At 39.7% G+C, this 26,778-nt stretch overlaps 1 protein-coding gene across 4 annotated transcripts in view; it reads left to right on the top strand.

Annotated features, from left to right (window-relative positions):
• Positions 1-26,778, top strand: part of LOC126418689 (DNA ligase 4) — a 302,986-nt gene that overhangs the window by 260,933 nt on the left and 15,275 nt on the right. For all 4 annotated transcript variants that reach the window (XM_050085584.1, XM_050085583.1, XM_050085582.1 and 1 more), the window contains exons 14-15: positions 12,759-12,878; positions 17,632-17,756. In XM_050085584.1, the coding sequence (XP_049941541.1) occupies positions 12,759-12,878; positions 17,632-17,756 (245 nt within the window). The remainder of the gene's footprint in view (positions 1-12,758; positions 12,879-17,631; positions 17,757-26,778) is intronic.

The raw sequence follows: 26,778 nt of genomic DNA, 5'->3' as shown, positions 1-26,778 counted from the left end.
TTGAACCAATAGGAACTGGAGCACAAACAATCTTCAAAACATTATGAACAGGAAGTGAGCACTGATGGCATTGTTGCTGTCCTTCAGCTGGAAACCTATATCCAGCAGCTGGTCCATGTGGTTGTATAAAGTTCACTACAATTTCATTTAACTCATAACTGGTGTCTATAATCTCAGCAATCCACCAGACACAGTCATAGACACCACAAACAACCCCCTTCACGTGCCCAACAAAGGTGCCATATGTCATGTGCTCCAGTAAGTTCTTGAAAGATGCCACACAAAGTTAACAATTTGCGCACTACACACATAAACAGACATCTCTTGGTGGATGTGGAACTACCCACTTAGGTCCTAGTGCATAAAATTTTGATCTTCCAATATGTGAAGTTGTATTGTTGCTCATATAAATTGCAAAAGTTTATTTAATACTGCATGTCATGTACCTCTTCACTTTCACAACTTTTTGACCTTCGACATTTACAGTTATAATGTCTTTTTTGTTGGCACTCTGGCAAGAACAGCCCCATTTATCTTCCAGATAAAATGACTGCACTATTTGAACGTGAGCTGCTTCTACAGGATGACGATAATACGGATCTGATCTTCCAAATACTCATATTACAGACCTTACATTTCTTTATTTGTCTACCATGTACTTTGATATTGATGGTTATTGTTGTTGTGGTCCTCAGTCCAGGGACTGCTTTGATGCAGCTCTGTGCTACTCTATCCTGTGCAAGTTTCTTCATTTCCCAGTACCTACTGCAGCCTACATCCTTCTGAATCTGCTTAGTGTATTCATCCCTTGGTCTCCCTCTACGATTTTTACCCTCCACACTGCCCTCCAGTACTAAATTGGTGATCCCTTGATGCCTCAGAACATGTCCTACCAACTGATCCCTTCTTCTAGTCAAAAAGGGCCATAAATTTCTCTACTCCCCAATTCTATGAAATACCTCCTCATTAGTTACGTGATCTACCCATCTAATCTTCAGCATTCTTCTGTAGCACTACATTTTGAAAGCTTCTATTCTCTTCTTGTCTAAACTATTTACCGTCTACATCTCACTTCCATACATGACTACACTGCATACAAATACTTCCATAAACGACTTCTGGACACTTAAATCTATACTCGATGTTAACAAATTTCTCTTCTTCAGAAACGCCTTCCTTGCCATTGCCAGTCTACATTTTTTATCCTCTCTACTTCGACCATCATCAGTTACTTTGCTCCCCAAATAGCAAAACTCCTTTACTACTTAAAGTGTCTCATTTCCTAATCTAATTCCCTCAGCATCGCCCAACTTAATTCGACTACATTCCATTATCCTCGTTTTGTTTTTGTTGATGTTCATCCTATATCCTCCCTTCAAGACACTGTCCATTCCGTTCAACTGCTCTTCCAAGTCCTTTGCTGTCTCTGACAGAATTACAGTGTCATCAGTGAACCTCAAAGTTTTTATTGTTTACTTTACTGCTTGCTCGATATACAGATTGAATAACATCAGAGTTAGGCTACAACCCTGTCTCACCCCCTTCCCCAACCACTGCTTCCCTTTCATGCCCCTCGACTCTTATAACTGCCATCTGATTTCTGTACAAACTGTGAAGAGCCTTTTGCTCCCTGTATTTGACGCCTACCACCTACAGAATTTGAAAGAAAGTATTCCAGTCAGTATTGTCAAATCTCTAAGTCTGCACATGCTAGAAACATAGGTTTTCCTTTCCTTAATCTATCTTCCAGGATAAGGCGTAGGGTCAGTATTGCTTCGCATGTTCCAACATTTCCACAGAATCCAAACTAATCTTCCCTGAGGTTGGCTTCTACCAGTTATTCCATTCATCTGTAAAGAATTCGTGTTAGTATTTTGCTGCCATGACTTATTAAACTGATAGTTCGGTAATTTTCACATCTGTCAACCTCTGCTTTCTTTGGGATTAGAATTATTATAGTCTTCTTGAAGTCTGAGGGTATTTCTCCTGTCTCATACATCTTGCTCACCAGATGGTAGAGTTTTGTCAGGGCTGGCATCCCAAGGCTATCAGTAGTTCTGATGGATTGTTGTCTACTCCTGGGACCTTGTTTCAACTTAGGTCTTTCAGGGCTCTGTCAAACTCTCCATGCAGTATCATATCTCCCAATTCATCTTCCTCTACATCCTTTCATTTCCATAATATTGTCCTCAAGTACATCGCCCTTGTATAGACCCTCTGTATACTCCTTCCACCTATTTGCTTTCCCTTCTTTGCTTAGAACAGGGTTTCCATCTGAGCTCTTGATATTCATACAAGTGGTTCTCTTTTCTCCAAAGGTCTCTTTAATTTTCCTGTAGGCAGTATCTATCGTACCCATAGTGAGATAGGCCTCTACATCCTTATATTTGTCCTCTAGCCATCCCTGCTTAGCCATATTACACTTCCTGTCGACCTCTTTTTTGAGATGTTTCTATTCCTTATTTCCTGCTTCATTTACTGCATTTTTATATTTTCTCCTTTCATGAATTAAATTCAATATCTCTTCTGTTACCCAAGGATTTTTACTAGCCCCCTTCTTTTTACCCACTTGAGCCTCTCCTGCCTTCACTATGTCATCTCTCAAAGCTACCAATTCTTCTTCTACTGCATTTCTTTCCCCCATTCTTGTCAATCGTTCCCTAATGCACTTCCTGAAGCTCTCTACAACCTCTGGTTCTGTCAGTGTATACAGGTCCCATCTCCTTAAATTCCGACCTTTTTGCAGTTTCTTCAGTTTTAATCTACAGTTCATAACCAATAGATTGTGGTCAGAGTCCACATCTGCACCTGGAAATGCCTTACAATTTAAAACCTGGTTCCTAAATCTCAGTCTTACCAATATACAATCTGTCTGAAACTTTTCAGTATATCCAAGCATCTTCCATGTATACAACTTTCTTTCATGATTCTTTAACCAGCCGTTAGCTATAATTAAGTTGTGCTCTGTGCAAAGTTCTACCAGGCAGCTTCCTCTTTCATTCCTTACCCCCATTCCATATTCATGTACTACATTTCCTTCTCTTCCTTTTCCTACTATCGAATTCCAGACCCTTCACTATCTGAATAATTTCTTTTACCTCATCATACATTTCATCAATCTCTTCATCATCTCCGGAGCTAGTTGGCATATAAACTTGTACTACTGTGGTAGTCATGGGCTTCGTGACTATCTTGGCCGCAATAATGCATTCTCTATGCTGTTTGTAGTAGCTTACCCGCATTCCTTTTTTTTTTTTATTCATTATTAAACCTACTCCTGCATTACCCTTATTTGATTTTGTATTTATAACCCTGTATTCACCTGATCAATAATCTTGTTCCTCCTGCCACTGAACTTCACCAATTTCCACTATATATAACTTTAACCTATCCATCTCCCTTTTTAAATTTCCTAACCTACCTGCCGGATTAAGGCATCTGATATTCCATGCACCAATCTGTAGAATGCCAGTTTTCTTTCTCCTGATAACGATGTCCTCCTGAGTAGTCTCTTGCCTGGAAATCTGAATGGGGGACTATTTTACCTCCAGAATATTTTACCCAAGAGGACACCGTCATGATTCGACCATACAGTAAAGCTGCATGCCCTCGGGAAAAATTACGGCTGTAGTTTCCCCTTGCTTTCAGCCATTCGCAGTACCAGCACAGCAAGGCTGTTTTGGTTAGTGTTACAAAGCCAGATCAGTTAGTCATCCAGACAGATGCCCCTGCAATACTGAGAAGGCTGCTGCCCCTCTACAGGGACCACACGTTTGTCTAGGCTCTCAACAGATACTCCACTCTTGCGGTTACACCTACGGTAAGGCTATCTGTATTGCTGAGGCACACAAGCCTCCCCACCAATGTCAAGGTCCATGGTTCAGGAGGGGAGGGATACTGATGGAACATGGTTGAAAATTGTTTTCTTTGAAAATGTCTCTGGAACAACAGTTAAAACTTGCATCTTTTCACTGTAGGATGCACAGTATTCAGCAGCTGAATTGATATTTGTAAAAAATTCCTAGCAAGAGGTGCAAGAGTGCTTTTGTTCATTTTCTTCTGAAGATGGATTTCTAGTTTGAAGAGGGTGTTCAGTTTTGCTGTAGTGTATTCATCAATAGCTTTAGTAATTCCTCTGTGCTTTCTTGATGCATAGTTTATGACTTAACTTCACTTACCAGAATTTGTTAAGAGGACTAACACCTACTTCTGTAGTTGAATGATTCAGGGTATTTAATTTTTCGTCTGTTGATGCAAAATCTACATCATCTGCACCATAGGAGGCTTCATCTAGTACAGATACTATCATTGTTGTTATTCTGTCAAAAATTTTGGAACACAAAAAGTTGGGGGAAAAAAGGACAGGTATACACTCGCACACACACACATATCCATCCGTACATGCACAGACACAAGCAGACATTTGTAAAAGCAAAGAGTTTGGGCAGAGATGTCAGTTGAGGCGGAAGTACAGAGGCAAAGATGTTGTTGAAAGACAAGTGAGGTATGAGTGGCGGCAAATTGAAATTAGCGGAGATTGAGGCCTGGCGGATAACAAGAAGAGAGGATATACTGAAGGGCAAGTTCCCATCTCCGGAGTTCTGACAGGTTGGTGTTAGTGGGAAGTATCCAGATAACCCGGACGGTGTAACACTGTGCCAAGATGTGCTGGCCGTGCACCAAGGCATGTTTAGCCACAGGGTGATCCTCATTACCAACAAACACTGTCTGCCTGTGTCCATTCATGCAAATGGACAGTTTGTTGGTGGTCATTCCGACATAAAAAGCTTCACAGTGTAGGCAGGTCAGTTGGTAAATCACGTGGGTGCTTTCACACGTGGCTCTGCCTTTGATCGTGTACACCTTCCGGGTTACAGGACTGGAGTAGGTGGTGGTGGGAGGGTGCATGGGACAGGTTTTACACTGGGGGCGGTTACAATGGTGGAGCCAGAGGGTAGGGATGGTGGTTTGGGGATTTCATAGGGATGAACTAAGAGGTTGCGAAGGTTAGGTGGACGGCGGAAAGACACTCTTGGTGGAGTGGGGAGGATTTCATGAAGGATGGATCTCATTTCAGGGCAGGATTTGAGGAAGTCGTATCCCTGCTGGAGAGCCACATTCAGAGTCTGATCCAGTCCCAGAAAGTATCCTGTCACAAGTGGGGCACTTTTGGGGTTCTTCTGTGGGAGGTTCTTGGTTTGAGGAAATGAGGAAGTGGCTCTGGTTATTTGCTTCTGTACCAGGTCGGGAGGGTAGTTGCAGGATGCGAAAGCTGTTTTCAGGTTTTTGGTGTAATGGTTCAGGGATTCCAGACTGGAGCAGATTCGTTTGCCACGAAGACCTAGGCTGTAGGGAAGAGACCGTTTGATGTGGAATGGGTGGCAGCTGTCATAATGGAGGTACTGTTGCTTGTTGGTGGGTTTGATGTGGACGGACGTGTGAAGCTGGCCATTGGACAGGTGGAGATCAACGTCAAGGAAAGTGGCATGGGATTTGGAGTAGGACCAGGTGAATCTAATGGAACCAACGGAGTTGAGGTTGGAGAGGAAATTCTGGAGTTCTTCTTCACTGTGAGTCCAGATCATGAAAATGTCATCAATAAATCTGTACCAAACTTTGGGTTGGCAGGCCTGGGTAACCAAGAAGGCTTCCTCTAAGCGACCCATGAATAGGTTGGCATACGAGGGGGCCATCCTGGCACCCATGGCTGTTCCCTTTAATTGTTAGTATGTCTGGCCTTCGAAAGTGAAGAAGTTGTGGGTCAGGATGAAGCTGGCTAAGGTAGTGAGGAAAGAGTTTTACGTAGGGTGGCAGGTGATCGGCGTGAAAGGAAGTGCTCCATCGCAACGAGGCCCTGGACGTGTGGAATATTTGTGTATAAGGAAGTGGCATCAATGGTTACAAGGATGGTTTCCGGGGGTAACAGACTGGGTAAGGATTCCAGACGTTCGAGAATGTGGTTGGTGTCTTTGATGAAGGATGGGAGACTGCATGTAATGGGTTGAAGGTGTTGATCCATGTAGGCAGAGATACGTTCTGTGGGGGCTTGGTAACCAGCTACAATGGGACGGCCGGGATGATTGGGTTTGTGAATTTTAGTGGTGATGTTGGGAGTAGGATTAAGGTTTTTTAAGAAGGATTGAGAGGCAAGGATGGAAGTTAGAAATTCCTGGAAAGTTTGGAGAGGGTGATTTTGAGGAAGAGGAGGTGGGTTCCGCTGTGACGGAGGATGGAACTGTTCCAGGCAGGGTTCAATTTGGATAGTGTCTTGGGGAGTTGGATCATTAGGAGTAGGATTAGGATCATTTTTCTTCGTGGCAAAGTGATATTTCCAGCAGAGAGTACGGGTGTAGGACAGTAAATCTTTGACAATTGCTATTTGGTTGAATCTGGGAGTGGGGCTGAAGGTGAGGCCTTTGGATAGGACAGAGGTTTCGGATTGGGAGAGAGGTTTGGAGGAAAGGTTAACTACTGAATTAGGGTGTTGTGGTTCCAGATTGTGTTGATTGGAATTTTGAGGTTTTGGGGGGAGTGGAGCTGGAAGTGGGAGATTGAGTAGATGGGAGAGACTGGGTCTGTGTGCAATGAGAAGAGGTTGAGGTTTGCTGGAAAGGTTGTGAGGGGTGAGTGAGTTGCCTTTCCGGAGGTGGGAAACCAGGAGATTGGATAGTTTTTTGAGGTGGAGGGTGGCATGCTGTTCTAATTTGCGGTTGGCCTGTAGGAGGATGCTCTGAACAGCCGGTGTGGATGTGGGAGAGGAAAGACTGAGGACTTTTATTAAGGATAGGAGTTGACGGGTGTGTTTATTGGCTGAGTTGATGTGGGTGAGGGCAATGGATTGTTCAGTTTACAACTGGTATAGGGACTGATGGAAAGAAGGGTTACAGCCAGAGATGTGAACTTTAAGTGTGAGGCCTTTGGGGGTAATGCCAAATGTCAGACAAGCCTGAGAAAATAAAATATGGGAGCGTAATCTGGCTAGGGTGAAGGCATGTTTGCGGAGGGAATGTAAATATAACTTAATGGGGTCGTTGTGGGGATGGTGTGAGGGTGACATGGTATTAGAAGGTGGAAAGTGTAACATGAGGCTGAAATGAAAATGAAAATAAAAATATATGAGGAGAGATACAGGTGAACTGGAAAGCAACTGCAGATCTGGTGTGAAAAAAGGCGAAAAAGTGTTGGTTATAGCTGGGCTATGTTGATCCTGTGGTGAACTTGGGTTGGTAGACAACGATGTGCACAAAGGTTAGGTGGTTGTGTTGCCGCCAAAACACGTTAAAGGGTGGAGCAGTTCAAGAAAATTTCGAAAAAACTGCGTGTAAATGTATTAAAAGGATTGGTTTTGTGGTGGCAGATTGTGAAAATGAGGCTAACAATTGTCTGACGAAGAAATAATTACGTTAAAACCAGTGGGAAGCGGCTAGTGTAAAACCTGTCCCATGCACCCTCCCACCACCACCTACTCCAGTCCTGTAACCCAGAAGGTGTACACGATCAAAGGCAGAGCCACGTGTGAAAGCACCCATGTGATTTACCAACTGACCTGCCTACACTGTGAAGCTTTCTATGTGGGAATGACCAGCAACAAACTTTCCATTTGCATGAATGGACACAGGCAGACAGTGTTTGTTGGTAATGAGGATCACCCTGTGGCTAAACATGCCTTGGTGCACAGCCAGCGCATCTTGGCACAGTGTTACACCGTTCGGGTTATCTGGATACTTCCCACTAACACCAACCTGTCAGAACTTCGGAGATGGGATCTTGCCCTTCAGTATATCCTCTCTTCTCATTATCCGCCAGGCCTCAATCTCTGCTAATTTCAATTTTCCGCCACTCATACCTCACCTGTCTTTCAACAACATCTTTGCCTCTGTACTTCCACCTCAACTGACATCTCTGCCCAAACTCTTTGCCTTTACAAATGTCTGCTTGTGTCTGTGTATGTACAGATGGATATGTGTGTCTGTGCGAGTGTATACCTGTCCTTTTTTCCCCCTAAGGTAAATCTTTCTGCTCCCGGGATTGGAATGACTCCTTACCCTCTCCCTTAAAACCCACATCCTTTCATCTTTCCCTCTCCTTCCCTCTTTCCTGATGAAGCAACCGTTTGTTGCGAAAGCTTGAATTTTGTGTGTATGTTTGTGTGTCTATCGACCTGCCAGCACTTTCGTTTGGTAAGTCACATCATCTTTGTTTTTTTATATATATATATCTGTGTGTGTGTGTGTGTGTGTGTGTGTGTGTGTGTGTGTGTGTGTGTGTGTGTGTGTGTGTGTGTGTGCAAATAGTCAGCACATTTCTCTCTCCTGTAGCCCCAGTCAGAAGATATTTCAAACAGTCCTTTTTCATAAAACACACGGCAACTGTGTCAACTACCAAGTTCCTCACAAAAACATAGAACTCACTGGATGGTCTCAGATTTCTTAGAAGCCTCTTCAGTAAACAAATTATCACTGAACAACTACAATACACAAACCTGCAATGAACTGCTACGAAAAAGAAACTGACAAGAAACTGCAACAAAGTGTAAGAAATATCTGCAACAATGAAAGTGAAAATAAATAACTGCAACAAAGACTATAGAAATAAACATTTAACAAAGAAATTAGTTAGAAACAACTTCAGTGAAGATATACATTACCCTTGAAAGTTAAAAAAAATGATTTTTTAAAAAATAAAACATGTCCAAGTTAAAAGTGGAAGCTCTCCTTTATGGAGAAAATAGTACTACATGATACTAATCAACGGAAAAAAAATCTAACTTTTCTGGATTAACATTTTTGGGAAAAAAAAATTTCTGTAAATTATAAAAAAATTCAAAAGGTGACAGTAAAAGAACTTTGACAGATATGTCCAAATGGAGGATACCATTGTAATCATGAAACAATTATCTTTCAAATAAAAAAAAAACTCTAACAAAATATCTAGAACTGTTACAGAGATACAGCATTTTAAAAAATTTTCTGGAATTTCCATCTTCAGAAAGGTGTCTTTGGAGGCCTGTGGGGGCAGGAATGTTTTGTAGACATAAAAAAAAACTGTTTCTTACTTACTCCTGAATTTTAACAAAATTCAATAACATTCAAGACTGTGAAGGTAAACCCCCCTCCCTTGCCTGAAGTGTTAGTTTTCAAAATAAGTATCTTTCTGCTACTGTTTGTGTTCATATGTGACTAGCATATTCTTAAAATGACCTCAACATTAGGAGAACTATCTTTGACATCTTATAGTTTTTGGTTTGGTGAAATGATCTATAAAAGAAACTAACTTTGCACAGAATCAAATTTGTTTCAAACTGCCAAATTTTCATTAACAACTCTTTTAAAAGTTGTAGCAATTTTGCCAAATGCATTACTACTTTCATGAATAGAAATGCAATAATGTGAATGTAAACATATTAGAAGTACGTTTATCTGCAATAGAAAACTATGCCATATGTAGCGAAATAGCATTGTCTTTAAATTTGTGTCTTCTGTTTGTATTGGTTCACATATACTGTCATGTTGGTTTGAGAGCATAGAGATATTATAACGGGAATTATCAAGACATCACAAACTTGAAGTTGATGTCCGCCAAGCTAGTTACCCCAAACATTAGCTTTTGGTGTAAATGTTTTCGTACATCACTCACGAGTGTATGAATCATTCTGATTATAGTCTACAGTGTAAAGGAATCACATTTCTTTCATAGTGGTCTCATTCAAGAAATGTTTTGTTTTATATATACAAATTTTGGTTGCACTGTTTATTATAATTGTAGTGGTTTTATTTCTGTCAAAGTTCTTGTGGTGAACACTGTGTGAAGGAAAGATTGGAAATGAGCCAAACATACCAAATAATGTTCTCATTTATTTTCAGGGAGAGAACACACAATGAATATCAGTTTTGCCAGTCCCTATTACAGAAAATACTGGGTTACAAAAGTAATCTTTTCAGATCACGTACTTCTCTTCTTGAATCACTTTGCTGATTTTCACAGCTTTGTCCATTATTAGTATTTTGCACATTTTCTTTGTTATGGCCCACAGCTGATGTTTTCACGCTACTACAATTTTCTTAGCACTTCTGGTCTTCAGTTTCATCCTTCAGTGAACACATCTCACTTTTTTTTTACAATGTATATATCACTTAACAACACTTTTATAATTTCATCTTTTGACTGGACTGCCAATGGTACATATGCATTTTCTTCTTCTAAACAGTTGGAACATGACCACTGAAAATCATCAGTGTAAATTTTAGCATATCTTGGCGCATTTTTTATTCAACCAAAAGATGCATTTAACACACAGAATTCCTTTGATTACCCATTTATAATATTTCTTACATGATGCCCTGTTTAATGTATTCTTTTTATGGAGTGACGTGACTCGAGACTCTACACCCAGCACCACCTTATGAACTATTTAAAGAACCAGACACTGTAACAAAAATAAAAGCTAAAATGATTAAGTGGAATAGTCATGCACTGGAATCACAACTAGATAGATTCCTTAAGATTGGGGTATGAGTGGTCCCAGAAGGAAGAAGACCACCGGGACAGGTGAGAACAAGATATTATAGATGGGTAACTGTAGGATGATCTCTGACAGTTTTCAGTGGGCTGGAACTCTGCAGTGTGGATTAAATTCTAATATTTACACTGAGGGGCATATATTTTTCATAAATCTGATATTTGTATTAAACATATCTTGACTCTGCCAGGGTATAGACAGCTGATACTAGCCTGTGTAGTAGTGGTTGTTGTTGTTCAGTCCAAAGACTGATGCGATGCAACTTTGCATGCTTGTCTATTGTGTGCCTCTTCATCTCTGCATAACTACTGCAACTTACTTCCATTTCAACCCAAAGGGTAATCAAAATGTTTCTGTTCGAAGGTCATACAGTCCAGAATCAGTATGTGAATGAGCCAAAAGTGACATGAACTGTGAGGCAATCATCCCATCTATGCATCAGTTTGAAGACACCCCTTTGGTAAAACGCAGCTGCATGAAGTAGTCCATAACTGTCTGCCATACATCCTAGTCCAGTAGAACTCATCAACCCTTCAAGGCCATTTTTCGGGGGCCGAAGATGTGTTAATTGCCTGGGGAGAGATCAGGACTACCGGGGGGTTGTTTGAGTCTCTCCCACATGATTAGGCTGGCCTTCCAGATCGACTGGCATCTCTTGGCAAAGCACAAGGAATCCAAAAAGTATAAAAAGTCCAGTGCTGAGCGAAGGTGAGAGCTAAAGAAGCATCAAAAAGGAAATGAAAACATAGCAAAAAGTGATTACTTAGCTGGCCCACTGGGTATATCATCATGCAATATTATGGTGAGCCCATTAAACTCATGTTATGTATGCCTGTGATCTGCTTCAGGCCGTTGTCTATTGCCTCAGCTGATCACGCTAATCTCACTGAGGATGATACTATGCAGACCATTAAACACCCCTTGACACACTTAAATGAGTTCATGAGCTCACAGACCCTTGCTAAATGCAATAATATCTGTGATTTGTCTGTTCCATAATCATTGCACTACAATGTGTAACCACTGTATGAGAACAATTGATAATCAAATTAGGCTGGCCTTCCAAATCGACTGGCATCTCTTGGCAAAGCACAACCAACACAGAACTTGGTGCAGCATTCCACAATACTGGTTTTTGACAGACATGCTGCCCCATACACATTGTTCATTCTCCAGTGGATGTCTGCCACTGTTTGTCCTTCGGCAGCCAAGAAAAAAATAACAGCATGTTGGTTCTGTTCAGACACATTTATAGTGTCACCATAGCTCATGTTTCCACATTTATCACTTGCATGTGCTCACAGACCCTTGCTAAATGCAATAATATCTGTGATTTGTCTGTTCCATAATTATTGCACTACAATGTGTAACCACTGTATGAGAACAATTGATAATTAAATTAGGTTGGCCTTCCAGATCGACTGGCATCTCTTGGCAAAGCACAACCAACACAGAACTTGGTGCAGCATTCCACAATACTGGTTTTTGACAGACATGCTGCCCCATACACATTCTTCATTCTCCAGATGATGTCTGCCACTGTTTGTCCTTTGGTAGCCAAGAAAAAAATAACAGCATGTTGGTTCTGTTCAGACACATTTATAGTGTCACCGTAGTTCATGTTTCCACATTTATCACTTGCATGTCAGAAAGATCCACATGCCACACTGATCCCAGGGCGATGTGTCAGTGCTTATATACCCACATGGGTTTGATGATACATATGTGTGTGAGAGCCTACATGGACTTTTGCCACACTTCCTTTTTTGATTTGCCTTCAATTATGTGTTTCACATGTTAGAACTTTCACATTTCATTGCTATCCAACAAAATGTGTTAATATATAGTACTGTAAACCAATCATAACATTTCTGTTGCAGTGGTAGATTATTTAGTTTTCTTGAAAGTTTCATATTAGGATAGTCATTTTTATGGAGAAAAGACAGAGTAGATAAAAATAAATTACTTAGAGCAGAACAAATATTTATTAATTATTGTTTTTCCTGTTGACATGTAAAGATATTGTTTTAGTTTGACTCGTTCTAATCAATTATCACTTTCTTGAATTTGGTATATAAAGAACCTTTTTGAAATTATTAAAAAGAATGTATTTTGCGAGTTGAAAACAATCACTATATTCTAATAATTACTGTTGTCTACAAACACCAACTCTTATTATCATGAAATAATTTATCTGCTTTCTTTATGTTGCAATAGGTATAAATTTTTCTCATTGTAGGTTTCTGTTCAGAAGATATCAGTTCACGAAATGGCAGATATGGACATAGAACTGTTTTCAGGACCAAGTCCAATGGGAATTTTTAGGCTATGCATTGCATACTTTGATATACCCTCTGAGGTGAGATAGTACTTCGTTTTTCTTTGGTCATTTCATTTCTTTTTTTGATACAGTCTTGTATTTTGTTTCCATTTACAATATTTTGAAATTTGTGATGTGAGACATAAATGGTGTTTCCTTTTCATCACATCCGGTAAGCCTCCCCTGACCCAGGCTTCTGAGTCACTTTTCTGAACTCTGCCCCTTTTCCTAAACCTCTCCAGACCTTTTCCTTCAATCTTCTTTCTTACCCTTCAACCCTTCTGCAAGGAGGAGGAGCCATGGGACCCGAAAGTTTGCATACCTAATAGCTTTTATATATATGTATATGAGTTGTTCTGCCACCACTTGGTGAGTAGATATATTATCTATCCAATTACATTATATTGCCAAAAACTGATTATTTTCATTGTTGTAAAACATAAACTGTAACCCATATCAAAGCATGAGATTTTTGTGACAAATATTTGTCTCAGATCGTAAAATTTTCTTTCTTTTTTTAATAAGTAGAATAAACTGCAAAGAATATAATAATATCTTCTCAGGAAGATATTTTGTTGCAAATTCTGTATAAGACCTTACTGATGTGTGGGTGCATATTGCCACTCAAAAGACTAATGTGAAGGCCATTTTGAAAGTTACGAGACTTCCTAATTTGCTGCTCATTGCTTCATTACCAAGAGAAATGGTTAGTTCTCACACATATTGTTAGTAAGTCACTTAAGTTTCAGCTTAGTCTACTGAATGGACTATTGGGTCTTTAATTGTTTCAGTACATACACCATTGTGGCCACTTTGTGCTGCACACAGTTCACTACACCCTCACAAGAGTAACTGACTTGTTTATGTGTTTCTGTTTGTACTGTAACGAATATCATTGCTACAGCTCTCAGACCTGGCCAACCATGGACTGCCTATGAACTTATATGACTGTACTCATGGCATAAGTTGTTAACAGGTTAAAATTTGCTTGAGAATGACTGCACAGCCACAATGTTATATTATACTAAGTAAAAGTAAAACAAAAATGGAAAACAATTTATGCAGAAAACTTTTTTCTTTCAAGAAGTTTATCCTAGCTGTGGATGCTGTTGCAACTAAATTATGTTCAGGTAAGCCTATTGTCACCGGAAATAAGTTGCTTCAATACTTGGGAAGTGGAATAGTTTTGGGCATAATCATTCAGCAAGGAGAAACTGATTCCAGAAATACAGCATGTGTTGCCTTTTATTCCCAAGAGAACCAAGGTCTTCCAGAGTAAACGTGTTCCACACTACACAGGTGCTGCAATGACCTGTTCTAAGTATACATGGGTCATTCATGGATGAACAGGTCCAAAGGAATAGTTCACTAAAGTGCGCTGAAAGACTGAGGAACAACCTCTAAGGAATGACTGTTCAGTGTTCAATTTGCTCTTAGCTATTCTCTTTGCCAAAATGTTTGTTCCCTGTTCATTTTGGTTGTGACCAGTCTTGTTACCGGAACATCAGTTCACCGTTCACTGCAGCCAGTTTCATTCCTTGTTCTCATTCCTTGTACATGCTTGTTCGCATTTGGTCAGCCTTGTTTCTCCTTGTTCCAGTTCCACTTCTCCTGCTTCTGTTTTTCCACTGCACTCACCTGTTCTCATTCTCATTCTTCAAATTGCTCTTGAAATCTCTACTTCTCGTTCTTTGCATACGCTATTCACCATCCACGGCCAGTAATTTGTAACTTTTATATACCATATAACTTACATAAAAATCAATTTGTGTGTCACATATACATTTTTTTCTGGTGGCAAACAGAGAAATCTGGTTATTTCTTTACCATTTCAATCAACTATAGAACACATACCTGTCATAAAGGGAGTTGTAGCCTTTATTCTTAGATTTCTTTTAACTTTCATCAGTTTCACTTAACAACCAATTTTGAAGATAACTTTTAAGCTAACTATATTTTTTTTTAATTGTTGTGAAATAAAGTTTACATAAAAGTTGTGATTTTCACATTGCTTCCGAAAGGAAAACATGACTCCTATGGAAGCTCTTATTTTTCAAGTTTGGCTCTTTCTTTGTGCTACCCCTAGTTTGGTTTCTGTGTACAAAAAGATGAGTGGTGAATGATTTCAGCTCAGTAGGAAAAGGATTGAGGTGCCTCCACATTTGAAAAATTTTAAAATGGCATAAAATCATTTTCTCTTTTTATTTCAAAAAATATCTTTCAGAAGTAACATTTTAACCAAAAATTTTATTACTTTCAATTTCGTTATGAATACGTCATTGTTGCATTAAATTTAACAACACAACCTGTAAATGTACTGTTTACTAAAGTTATTAGGTAAATATGACAAGAAAATCAAATTTTCTTCAAAAAATATTATTGGATAAAGTCTCCTGGTTTACCATGGATCCTGTCCGCCCCCAGTAGCTGAGTGTTCAGTGTGACAGAATGTCAATTCTAAGGCCCTGGTTTGATTTCTGGCTGGGTCAGAGATTTTCTCCGCTCAGGGACTGGGTGTTATGTTGTCCTAAGCATCATCATTTCATCCCTATTGACTTGCAAGTCACCGCAGTGGCGTCAAATCGAAACACTTGCACCCGGCGAACGGTGTACCTGACGGGAGGCCCTAGTCACACGACATTTACATTTACCATGGATCCTTATGTGGATACTCATACACAACCTGAATTATGTATAGTATCTGTTTCTTGTTTTTTAAAATTATTTATTACAGTTCTCCATGAACTTGATGTCTGTCTCAAATGTTTAATTTACTGCTTTTAGATTAGTAACTAGGTTTAGAATGTTGATGACATCTTCATTTTCACACCACTGTGAAGAATCTGTCATAAGGAACTTGTCACTCAAATCAAATTAAATTAAAGATATTGTCATTTTTTAGTTCAGTCCCATTATTCATAATTTTTGGGGTTTTATCGGTCCCTACTTGAATCCTTATATATTGCCAGCTGTTGGCTCTGCTTCATGACTCAGTATAGTTTTCATTCATTATTCCAAGAAGTAAGGAGATAGAAAAAGGGACAGGAACTGTAAATGATTTTTCAGTTTTAGTGAGGCCACACTCAGGATATCACTATTGACAACTTGATTTTTGAAAGATTTCCGAAATCGGAATATGGTACTTTGGCCTGAGAAGCAACACAAGGTCATGCTTCGGCATGCACAGTGGTAAGGAAAATACAAATGTAACAAACTGCAGTTTGTTCTTATGGTCAAAATTCAACTTCATCATGGAACATGAACTTTTTCAATACATAAATGGCTTTTGCCGTCCACCTTGCATGATAGATCCTCTTACAGAGCATGGAAAAATACTCCATGAGATGGTTCTTCGAGAAGAGAGTTATCAGTTAATTAAAAGACTACAAATATAATCCTCTTATATACCTTACAACTCCAAAGTAAATACATCAGATCTTTTTTCAAAATGTTCTCAATCAAGTCTGACAGCTGATCAAAAACTGGTACCTCTTCTGATTGTAAAGATCTTCAAAGCAATGACATGTGCTTCTAGCATATTTATGTAGTTAATTTAAGTATGCAGTTTCTCAGCTCCTGTCTCAGAAGCCATGAGCTGTATGAAGTCTATGTAGCATGCAGAACCAGGAAAGAAGGAACAGTGAATGAATAAAAAGTCTGTCCATCTCTATCTCTTAGGACATGGTCCAATATGTAGCCTCATGTAGTTGATGATAAATATGTACAAACTCCTTCATAGTAGGTAGAATGAAAACCATAATATATCAAAGTAAGATGATTTGTTTTTCATGTATGTTAGTCTCATTTACTAGTATTAGTAGTAAGGAAATAATTTACATGTCCTCCACTTCTCCAATATTATGTCAATGGTTGTTGTTTCCCTTTATTTACTGTAATCCCAACAGACATCTGTTATGCACTTTTTGAGCACCAGACAAGAGTAGGTGGTGTCAGTTTTCCCACCCCAACAAACTTTTTTCTGTGAAGTGCTACAGGCTTCTTGTTTCTCCATTGCATTTAGATATTCAATGCTAATGCACTGTCTCTGTGCACTGTGGGATTTTGTATAATTATTCATTAATTTTATGTGATTTATTCATTCATGTCAGTTTGCCAACATTGTAAATATTGTACACTTATGAGAGAGAGAGAGAGAGAGAGAGAGAGAGAGAGAGAGAGAGAGAGAGAGGGGGGGAGGGGGGGGTTGTCAGGTTGTCATTTGAGCTAAGTGCAAATATTAGCTTTCATGCATTGTGCTTTAACTGATGTTTTCATTTTCTTCTTCCTTCGACTGAAGTTATATCAGGAATAAATTCACTCTGTTGATTATGTAATACTTCTCTTGCCTGCTCATTAGGAAGACTACTCAGTTTTCTTTTCAAAGATGTAATTCTGGAATAACAATAAAACAAGAAATATTTGTTAAGATTGATAACTGTCACTTTTTTTTACTAGTTATGCACTACTTTACTAGTGGATCTTACCTTTTGCCAAACAGTTCGTACTAAGTTATTCTTGTATTTTATAAGATCTCTGTCTGTTCCTTTTTTACTTAGATCATTCATGAAATATCTTCAGTTTTAGAAAAAAAGTCAGAAGTGTCATCAGAAATACATTGTCCTGATAATATTCTCTACAGCTAATGGTTCTGATGGTTTTTTATTGCTTTTCACCATACTCATGCCTAAATTGAGAGAACTAGAATTACTTTCTGTACTGGTACATGCAAAGCGTAGGCATTACAAACATATGAATTGTAGTGAAAAATAATCACTATTTTTTAAATTTTCAGGATGACTTTGAAGCCTTTTGTGTAAGGAAGAGTCTTGAACTGCAGAAATTAGATTTTGAATATTACGGGGGAATAGTGAGCACCATGATTGATGATGGAACTACACATGCTGTTGTACACTCAAGGTAATGAATAATAAACATCTATTCAATAACCTAACTATACGGCTAACAGTAAACAGGGGAGAATAAATAACTTAGAAACAAATTACTAAATACTGAAGAAATATAGCAAGACAGGTATAAACAAATAGAAACATTAACTGATATTTCTTTCCTCTAGATCAAAATCAGAAATGTGAAATAAGGACAGAGATCAACTAGTGAAGAAAGGAAAAAGTACTTGAACTCTGTATCCAGTTATCGACATAATAATAATCTTGAAAGTTTCCTTCTTTGCTGAGTTAGAAGAATAGTGTGATCATATTGATATTTCATTCTTGTTCCCTGAATCTTGTTTGTTCCTCTGGACATGAAAGATAAATAAGTTGCTCAGTAAGTCCAACCACTTTAACCTCCTTGCTAAACACTTATGTCTGTATCCTGGTGTTTTAATTAAAAATTCTAAAATGTACATATCTATTGTCTCTCCATGTGGCGATCTGTGATAATTTCTAAAGCTTTTAGCTGTAGGTGAATGAAGATTTTATCCTCTGTGTTGTCTGTAGTCAGTATAGTCTTTTATTTTTGAGTTTATCTTCATGCATTACAACTTTCATTTTGTTTTTGGTGAAGTTTTGCTGTATGAAGACATTGATTATAACAATATTATGAAAAGGAAAGTTGCTACTCACCGTATAGTGGAGATATGAGTCACAGATAGGCACAACAACAAGACTGTCACAAATAAGCTTTCGGCCTGTAAGACAGTTGTCAAAACGGACCCCCCCCCCCCTTACACACACACACACACACACACACACACACACGCCTGACTGCAGTCTCACACAACTGAAGCCATACACTGCGAACTGTAGCACCAGTGCATGATAGGAGTGGCGACTGGGTGAGGGTAATGAGGCGGCTAGGGCAGGGAGGGGGAGGGTTAGTAGGGTAGGGGTGGCGAAAAGTGAAGTGCTGCTGGGGAGCACACAGGGACAAGGTGGAGAGAGGGTAGGGCAACTATGTGCTGTCAGGAGGTTAAACAAAGGGCAAGGGAGAGATTGGGGGAGGGGGGTAGCAGAAAAGGTGAGAAGTAAAAGGACTGGGTGTGATGGTGGAATGAGGGCTGTGTAGTGCTGGAATGGGAACAGGGAAGGAGCTGGATGGGTGAGGACAATGACTAATGAAGGTTGAGGCCAGGAGAGTTACAGGAACATAGGAATATTGAAGGGAGAGTTCCCACCTGCGCAATTCAGAGAAACTGGTGTTGGTGGGAAGGATCCATATGGCACAGGCTGTGAAGCAGTCACTGAAATGAAGGATGTAATCTTGGGCAGCATGCTCAGCAGCACAGTGTTTCTTGCCCACAGTTTATTGGTGGTCATTCATGCAGACAGACAGCTTGTTGGTTGTCATACCCACGTAGAATGCAGAACATTAGCTTGTGGATCACCTGACTGGTTTCACAGGCAGTCCTTCGATGGGATAGGTGATGTTTCTGAGTGGACTGGAGTAGGTGGTGGTGGGTGGCTGTATGGGACATCTAGTTCTATTACATCTAGTTTTCATTTTCTTCTTCCTTCGACTGAAGTTATACCAGGAACAAATTCACTCTGTTGCTTATGAAATACTTCTCTTACCTGCTCATTAGGAAGACTACTCAGTTTTCATTTCAAAGATGTAATTCTGGCATGACAATAAAACAAGAAATGTTTATCTTGCATCTAGTTCTATTACAGGGGTATAAACCATGAGGTAAGGGGTTGGGAGCAGGGGTTATGTAGGAATGAATGAGTATATTGTGTAGGTTTGGTGAACAGCAGAATACCACTGTGGGAGGGGTGGAAGGGGTAGTGGGCAGGACATTTCTCATTTCAGGGCACGATGAGAGGTAGTGAAAACCCTGTTGGAGAATTAATTCAGTTGCTCCAGCCCTGGGTGGTACTGAGTTACAAGGGGAATGCTCCTCTGTGGCCAGAGAGTGAGACTGGAAAGATAAGGCATGGGAGATTTAGTTTTGTTCAAGGCTGGGAAGGCTTCAATGAGACCCTTGGTATATTTCAAGAGGGACTGCTTGTCACTGCAAATGTGATGGCCATGGGTGGCGAGGCTGTATGGAACAGAGTTCTTGGTATGGAACAGGTAGCCGCTGTCGAAGTGGAGGTATTGCTGGTGGTTAGTAGATTTGATATGGATGGAGGTAGTGATGTAGCCATCGTTGAGGTGGAGTTCAACATTTAAGAAGGAGGCTTGTTGGGTTGAGTAGGACCAGGTGAAGCAAATGGGGGAGAAGTTGTTGAGGTTTTGGGGGAATATGGATATGGTGTCCTCACCCTCGATCCAGATCACAAAGATGTCATCAATGAATCAACTAGGTGAAGGGTTTAGGATTTTGGGTGTTTAGGAAGGATTCCTCTAGATGACCCATGAATAGGTTGGCATAGAACAGTGCCACATGGGTGCCCATAGCTGTACCCCAGATTTGTTTATTGAATATTAGTATCTGCATTAAACAAATAATGTATTCACAACATGTAACCCACATGTTTAATGAGTAACAAAACGCTTGTAAAATGTACAATTTGCATATTGTGGTATAGATCAATTGAGTAATTTTATGATCTGCATAATTCAAACTCTTGGTGAAAGGTCAGTAAATCGCAACAGAATGAATATTCTAAATTTTCTCACCCAAGCCTAGATTTTTGGCTGTCTCTGTAAATCCTTTAAGGGAGCCAGAGAGACTTTGCCAAATCTGTTCTGAAACAGCCTAGCGGTGTGCTGTATATTGCTTCTTCAGTGTTCTTTGAAACAAGTGGAGGAAATGAAATTGTTTTACTTGGTCCATTCAAAAACTTATGGAACATTCGTAATTTCACCCCAATGGTGTGTTGGAGCGAAATGCAGTTAGCATCCCTGCACATGTCTATGTTTATTGTGTAATTGCTGGAAGTTTCGTTGTTGTATGTCCGTTAGTTAGTGCTCAGTGCTGTATTGAGTAGAATGTTTTGTTACACAGTTTGCAAATTTCACGCTGGCAGAGTTAGAGGAGTGATTGTCTGCATTAAATTTTGCATTAAACTCTAGCAAACCTTTACAGACCCACACCAAATGATGCAGAAGCCTACAGTGATGAGTGCTTAAGCCACACTCAGTGTTAAAAATGTTTCACACAGTTTAAAAATGGCTGGATGGAAGTTAAAGAGATCCTCATTCAGGACTTCCTTCAACTCTACCAACGACACTCTTGTTGGGAACATCAAAGAATTTGTGCATGCCAATCAAAGACTGTCTGTTCAAGAAATTGCAGAAGAATGTAACATTTCAATTGGATTATGTCATGAAATCCTGACACAGCATCTTGGAATGCATCGTGTTGCCATCAGGTTTGTTCCAGGGCTCGTGAGTCAAGACCAGTAAGACCTTCACTTCACAGTCTGTGAAAAGCTTTTGGATTGCACAAATGAAGATGAGATGTTCCTTAAGAGAATCATAACTGGTGATGAGTCATGGATCTATGGTTGTGATGTTGAGACTAAGGTTCAGTCTTCACAATGGTTTGGGAAAGGTTCTCCGAGACCCAGGTCAGGTCAGGTCAGATTTTAAAGCCATGCTGATAGTTTTCTTTGACTTTGAGGGATTAGTTCATAATAAATTTGTGCAGCAGAGGCAAACTGTTAATTGATATTATTATTGGGATGTGTAGTAATACCAACAAGAAAATGTGAGAAGGAAACAGCCTGTCTGAAATGTGGTGAGACAAGTCCTGGCTCTTGCATCACCTAACAAACCCACACTTTCATCCCTGTTGGTGTGTGACTAATGCACAAAAAATGAGATCACTGTGCTGCCTTATCATCTGTACTCTCCAGAGCTGGCCCCTACAGACTTTTCATTTCCAAAGTTGAAAACCCCATTGAAAGGATGAAGATTTGCAACAATAAACGAGATAAAAGAAACTTTGCATCGGCACTCCCTGAAATCCAGCAAGAGGTGTACCAAGACTGTTTCTGGAAGTGTAAACGTGTTGGAAGCAGTGTATTAATTGTGGGGGACAGATTTCGAAGGAGACTTAAGTAAAAAGTAAGCGTAGAAAAATTTTGTGGACGAAGTTCCAGAATTTTTTGAACAGACCTCGTACATCTCTTTGAGTCACTCTATACAGTGCCTGGCAGAGATTGTTCAATTGCCTTGTTTCAAACTTTGCTGTTTTGATCTGCAAATAAACATATGCTCCTTAAGAGAAGTGATTTGTTGTTGTGAACTATCATTCTCTTTTAATATAATGTCAAGGAATGTTCCTGTTTGCTTCTGTGATAAGTTTCTCAAGCTTATTCATTTTCCTTTTCTTCTCTTTGGTTCAAGATTTTAAGCATTTAACACATATACTGATAACAAGAACACAATATTCTATGACTTTATTTCACTAAAGAGCAAGGTAAACAATATAGAAAGCAGATTACACGGAGTCTCACGTCGCCTAAGTTACGCCATCAACCCATGCTCAGGAAAAGGCAGGGAGATAACCTGCTATGTTGAGATATAAATGCCACCGCTCTTCTGATACATGATGCAAGCTCTGACCAGTAAACCAAATTATCTCATAGTGCAATGTTATGAGCCGTGTAATGCTATGCAGAAGTGATAACTAATTTTAATGATTATTTTTGGTGCAATTGTGGACTTATATTTTCCTTTTGTTTTATATATGTTTTGTTCTGTTGTTGAATGTGCTATTTAATGGAATCTTATGAGTTGCAGTTTAGTTTTTATGTTGCAATAAAGCTAATTATCTAGCCCCACAACAACTGGTCACCCCAACTCTTATAGTCACTGGCATGAAATTCAGTAGTCATTAACACTTCGTATTGTGCCACATCATGCTAAGTATGAACATCCACGTCAGCCATGTTTTGCATCTTCTGTGTGCCAATTCACCATAACTCCACAATGTCAGACCTGCCACCACCTGCTGATATGTCTACTTGTGCTGTAATTAATTGTTTGGCAGCAAACCTGCCACCATTTTGACAACAGAATCCTGTGCCACAGTTTGTGCAACTAGAAAGTCAGTTTGTGCTAGCACATGTAACTGTAGACAACACTAAGTACAGTTATGTAGTTGGTGCTCTCAGTGAAGATATGGCCACAGAAGCACAAGACATTCTGGCCTCACCATCAAGTACTGATCATTACTTAGCCATCAAGCATGCCTTGATTACCCGGCTCTTGCAGTCCAAGGGGAAAAAATTGGAAAAACTTCTCCACACTGAAGAGCTAGGCAATTGCTCTCCATCACACCTACTACACTGACTTCATACAATAGTGAGCAACACAGTCAGTAATGACATTCTGTGGAATATTTGATTGTAACGCCTACCAAACAATGCACAGAAGATATTGACAATGTATGCCATCGATCTAGATGCACTTGCGCAAATCGTGGATCACATAACGGAAATGTGTTGCAACTGTTTGCCCAACGTCTCAGGCAGATATCACTGTCACTGCAGTGCAAGCACAGGTGAACCGATCTTGTTGCCACCATTAATCAGAAAAGCACAGCCACTCACCTTTGTCAGCAATAGTTTGTTGTTACCACCGATGAAATGGTTCCAAGGTGTGGAAGTGTAGCCCATCATGCAAACACGTAAACTCGGCAGGAGATCAATGATGAAGGCCACTGGCTCTCCAGGTGGCCGCCATTGACTGTTTGTTATGGAACATGGCACAAAGTTACAGGTTTTGGTAAACACGGCTGCTGACATGTCAGTCTATCCATCCACCCATCTCCCATGTCACAACTGTGGTGACTGCCACCTATTTGCTGCCAGTGGTTCCACAGTCACAATGTATGGTCGTGTCACTTTAGTGTTGAACTTAGGCCTATGGCACAAATTTGAATGGCAGTTCAACATAGTTGATGTTATGCACCCCATATTTGGAGCGGACTTTTTATCGTTTTATGGACTCCTGCCTGATCTCCATCACGTATGTCTTCTTGACATTGCTACAAACCTAACAAGACAAGGTGGAGTGTGTCATGTGGAAGACACAGCAGTACAGATAATTACTGGTGGTGCTCCATTCATAGAGCTCCTCAGACAGTTCATGGAGATCAAATGCCAGACTCCCACACTGGCGCCTTTGTAGCACTCGATGGTGCACTATATTTCGATTACACCTGTACCATCACTTGTGCTCAATTGCACTGCTTGACACCCCAGAAATTGAAGATATTTAATAGGGTTTCTCATCAATGCTTGGATGAGGAATATGCCATGCATTGTCGGTCATATCCACTACACATGGTCTGAAAAAAAGAAGAATGGATGGTGTCCACATGGTGATTATAGACAGCTCAATGCCAGAACCATTCCAGATGACTATCCAGTTCTGCATATTGAAGATCTTACATTCAGAGTACACAGTAAGCACATCCTTTCTTCATTGGACTTAGTTCATAATTTCTACCAGATACCTATGGCACAGAACGACCACCCTCTGCACATCGTTTGGACTATTTGAAGTTACCGTAATGCCTTTTGGGCTTTGTAATGCTGCCCAAACATTTCGGTGGTTCATGTATGAAGTCGCATGTGACTTAGACTTTTGTTATGTGTTTATTGACGATGTCCTGGTCATGTGACTCGGCACAGAACAACCACCCTCTGCACATCGTTTGGACTATTTGAAGTTACCGTAATGACTTTTGGGCTTTGTAATGCTGCCCAAACATTTCGGTGGTTCATGTATGAAGTCGCATGTGACTTAGACTTTTGTTATGTGTTTATTGACGATGTCCTGGTCATGTGACTCGGCACAGAACAACCACCCTCTGCACATCGTTTGGACTATTTGAAGTTACCGTAATGCCTTTTGGGCTTTGTAATGCTGCCCAAACATTTCGATGGTTCATGTATGAAGTCGCATGCTTACATGAGAGGGCCTCCAGCTCCAAAAGCCCACATTGATTATGTTTTGTTGAATGATTTGCACGCTGACACTTGTTGATGGCACAGCATTGAAACATGCAGCAGTTCGCGAAAGGGTGGTAGTTGTGTCACATTGAACGATTCTCTTCAGTTGTTGTTGGCCCCAGTCTTGTAGGATAATTTTCCGGCTGCAGTGATGTCAGAAATTTGATGTTTTACTGGGTTCCTGATATTCACAGTACACTCGTGAAGTGGTCATATGGAAAAACCACCACTTCAGCACTACCTCGGAGATGCTGTGTCCTATCACTCATGCACTGGCTATAACACCACGTTCAGAATCACTTAAATCTTGCTAACCTGTCATTGTAGCAGCAGCAACTGATCTAACAACTGTGCCAGATCCTTGTTGTCTTATATAGGTCTTGTCAATCACAGCTCCATATTCTGCCTGTTTAAATATCTCTATATTTGAATGCGCATGCATATATCAGTTTCTTTGGCTCTTTGGTGTATCATGTGCATGCTAGTATCAGTGTATTATTTTGTTTTCCTTTGACTTCACAGTGTTGTTGACAATTTGTTCTCTACGTGGTTGAGGAAAATATTGGCCAGCATTCCTCATGAAGAAAAGCTAAAATTTACAATAGTTGCTCCTTTCTCATACTGGTTGTTCTCATTAACCAAACTGTTTCATGAGGCAGTTATACTATTTTGCAGAAACACCCTGATGATACTAGCTAGAAAATTTTGAACAAAACATCCATGGTGAATGCATAAAAAACTTTCGCAATGACTGTCTTACAATTCCCTGTAACTCCTGCTTGTGGGGTATTAGACAAGTAACATTTCATGACTGGAGCCTTAACCATTTCAACTCCTGTAATGCCATTTAGTACCAAAAACAATGACTTCATTTAACTGCAATTATCTTGTTTTCAGGAAGTACGTACATACAGGTAAAACTAATGAAGTATATTTACCCACAGATAGGCCTTCAAATATCCAAAAAAGATAAAAAGTCTTATTACTGTGGGTCAGAATTATAATGCAATTTTGGTTCAAATGTTCATCTTGATTAGGGAGTTCGGTACACTGTCATCTTATAGTTAGAATATAATATTATTGTGATACACTTTTATTTCCTTGAGCTATAGTCCTGCACTGTTGATTCATATGCTATATTTAAACTTTTAAGTGCTGCAGCAACTGGGTTTTGGAAATGTATATATCATTGTTGATAATATCATTAATTACTATTTTATGTGCCAGTTCAGTGTCTACTAGAAAATAATAATTGTTGAGTGACAAAATAGCTTCTCCAAAACCACTGGAGCAATCTACTGTTGTTATTGCTGTCCATCAAGTTGCTGCTACACCCTGGCACGATCAGAATTACCAAGACCTGAAGTTTAACGTAACAGATTGCACCACAGGGTTAGAACTAAACTCTATCTCGATAATGCTTATGGTATGTCAGTTATGGCTGTTTCTAGGGTATACCTAAATATATACCAAGCATACAATACTAGTTAAAGAAAATTATATTAACAGTAGTAAACTTTCACAACGAGAAATGTCACAATTAATAAAATATAGTGAGCTATTATGCCCCTTGAAAATGTTTCCCGCAGATGGGGACAAAACATTGCGTTTTAATGTGAAATCCATTTGACTCTGACATAAGAGCTCAGAATATTTTGCTAACTGTAAAACAGCACTTAGAAGTAATTTAAAGTTATCACTTCTTTCTATTAAGTTACACCTTGAGCCATGAGATTTCAGATTCATGATACCATTAGACCCAGAGCGTTATTAGCTAAGCTGAATGAAAAAAGGGAACCAGCTGTGGCCTGTTGGAGGATCCGTACTGGCATACACTTGAAGTAATTAAGGAAGCCACTGTAAATCTAAATTGGGATGGCCTGATAAAGAATGCTGGTTCTCTGAGTAGCTAGACTGCTGTCTTAATAACTGGCATGAATAACATGTGCTTCAACTATTGAATGATAAATTCTCACAAAAGTATACGCAACTGAGACCAATAAATGGTAAAAACTCAAGTCCAGTTGTGTTACGTGCCAGTGATTCACTGATCTAATGGAAATCCA

The sequence above is a fragment of the Schistocerca serialis genome, chromosome 9, assembly GCF_023864345.2.
Source record: "Schistocerca serialis cubense isolate TAMUIC-IGC-003099 chromosome 9, iqSchSeri2.2, whole genome shotgun sequence".
Taxonomy (NCBI): domain Eukaryota; kingdom Metazoa; phylum Arthropoda; class Insecta; order Orthoptera; family Acrididae; genus Schistocerca; species Schistocerca serialis.
This window is presented reverse-complemented; position numbering and strand designations above follow the sequence as displayed.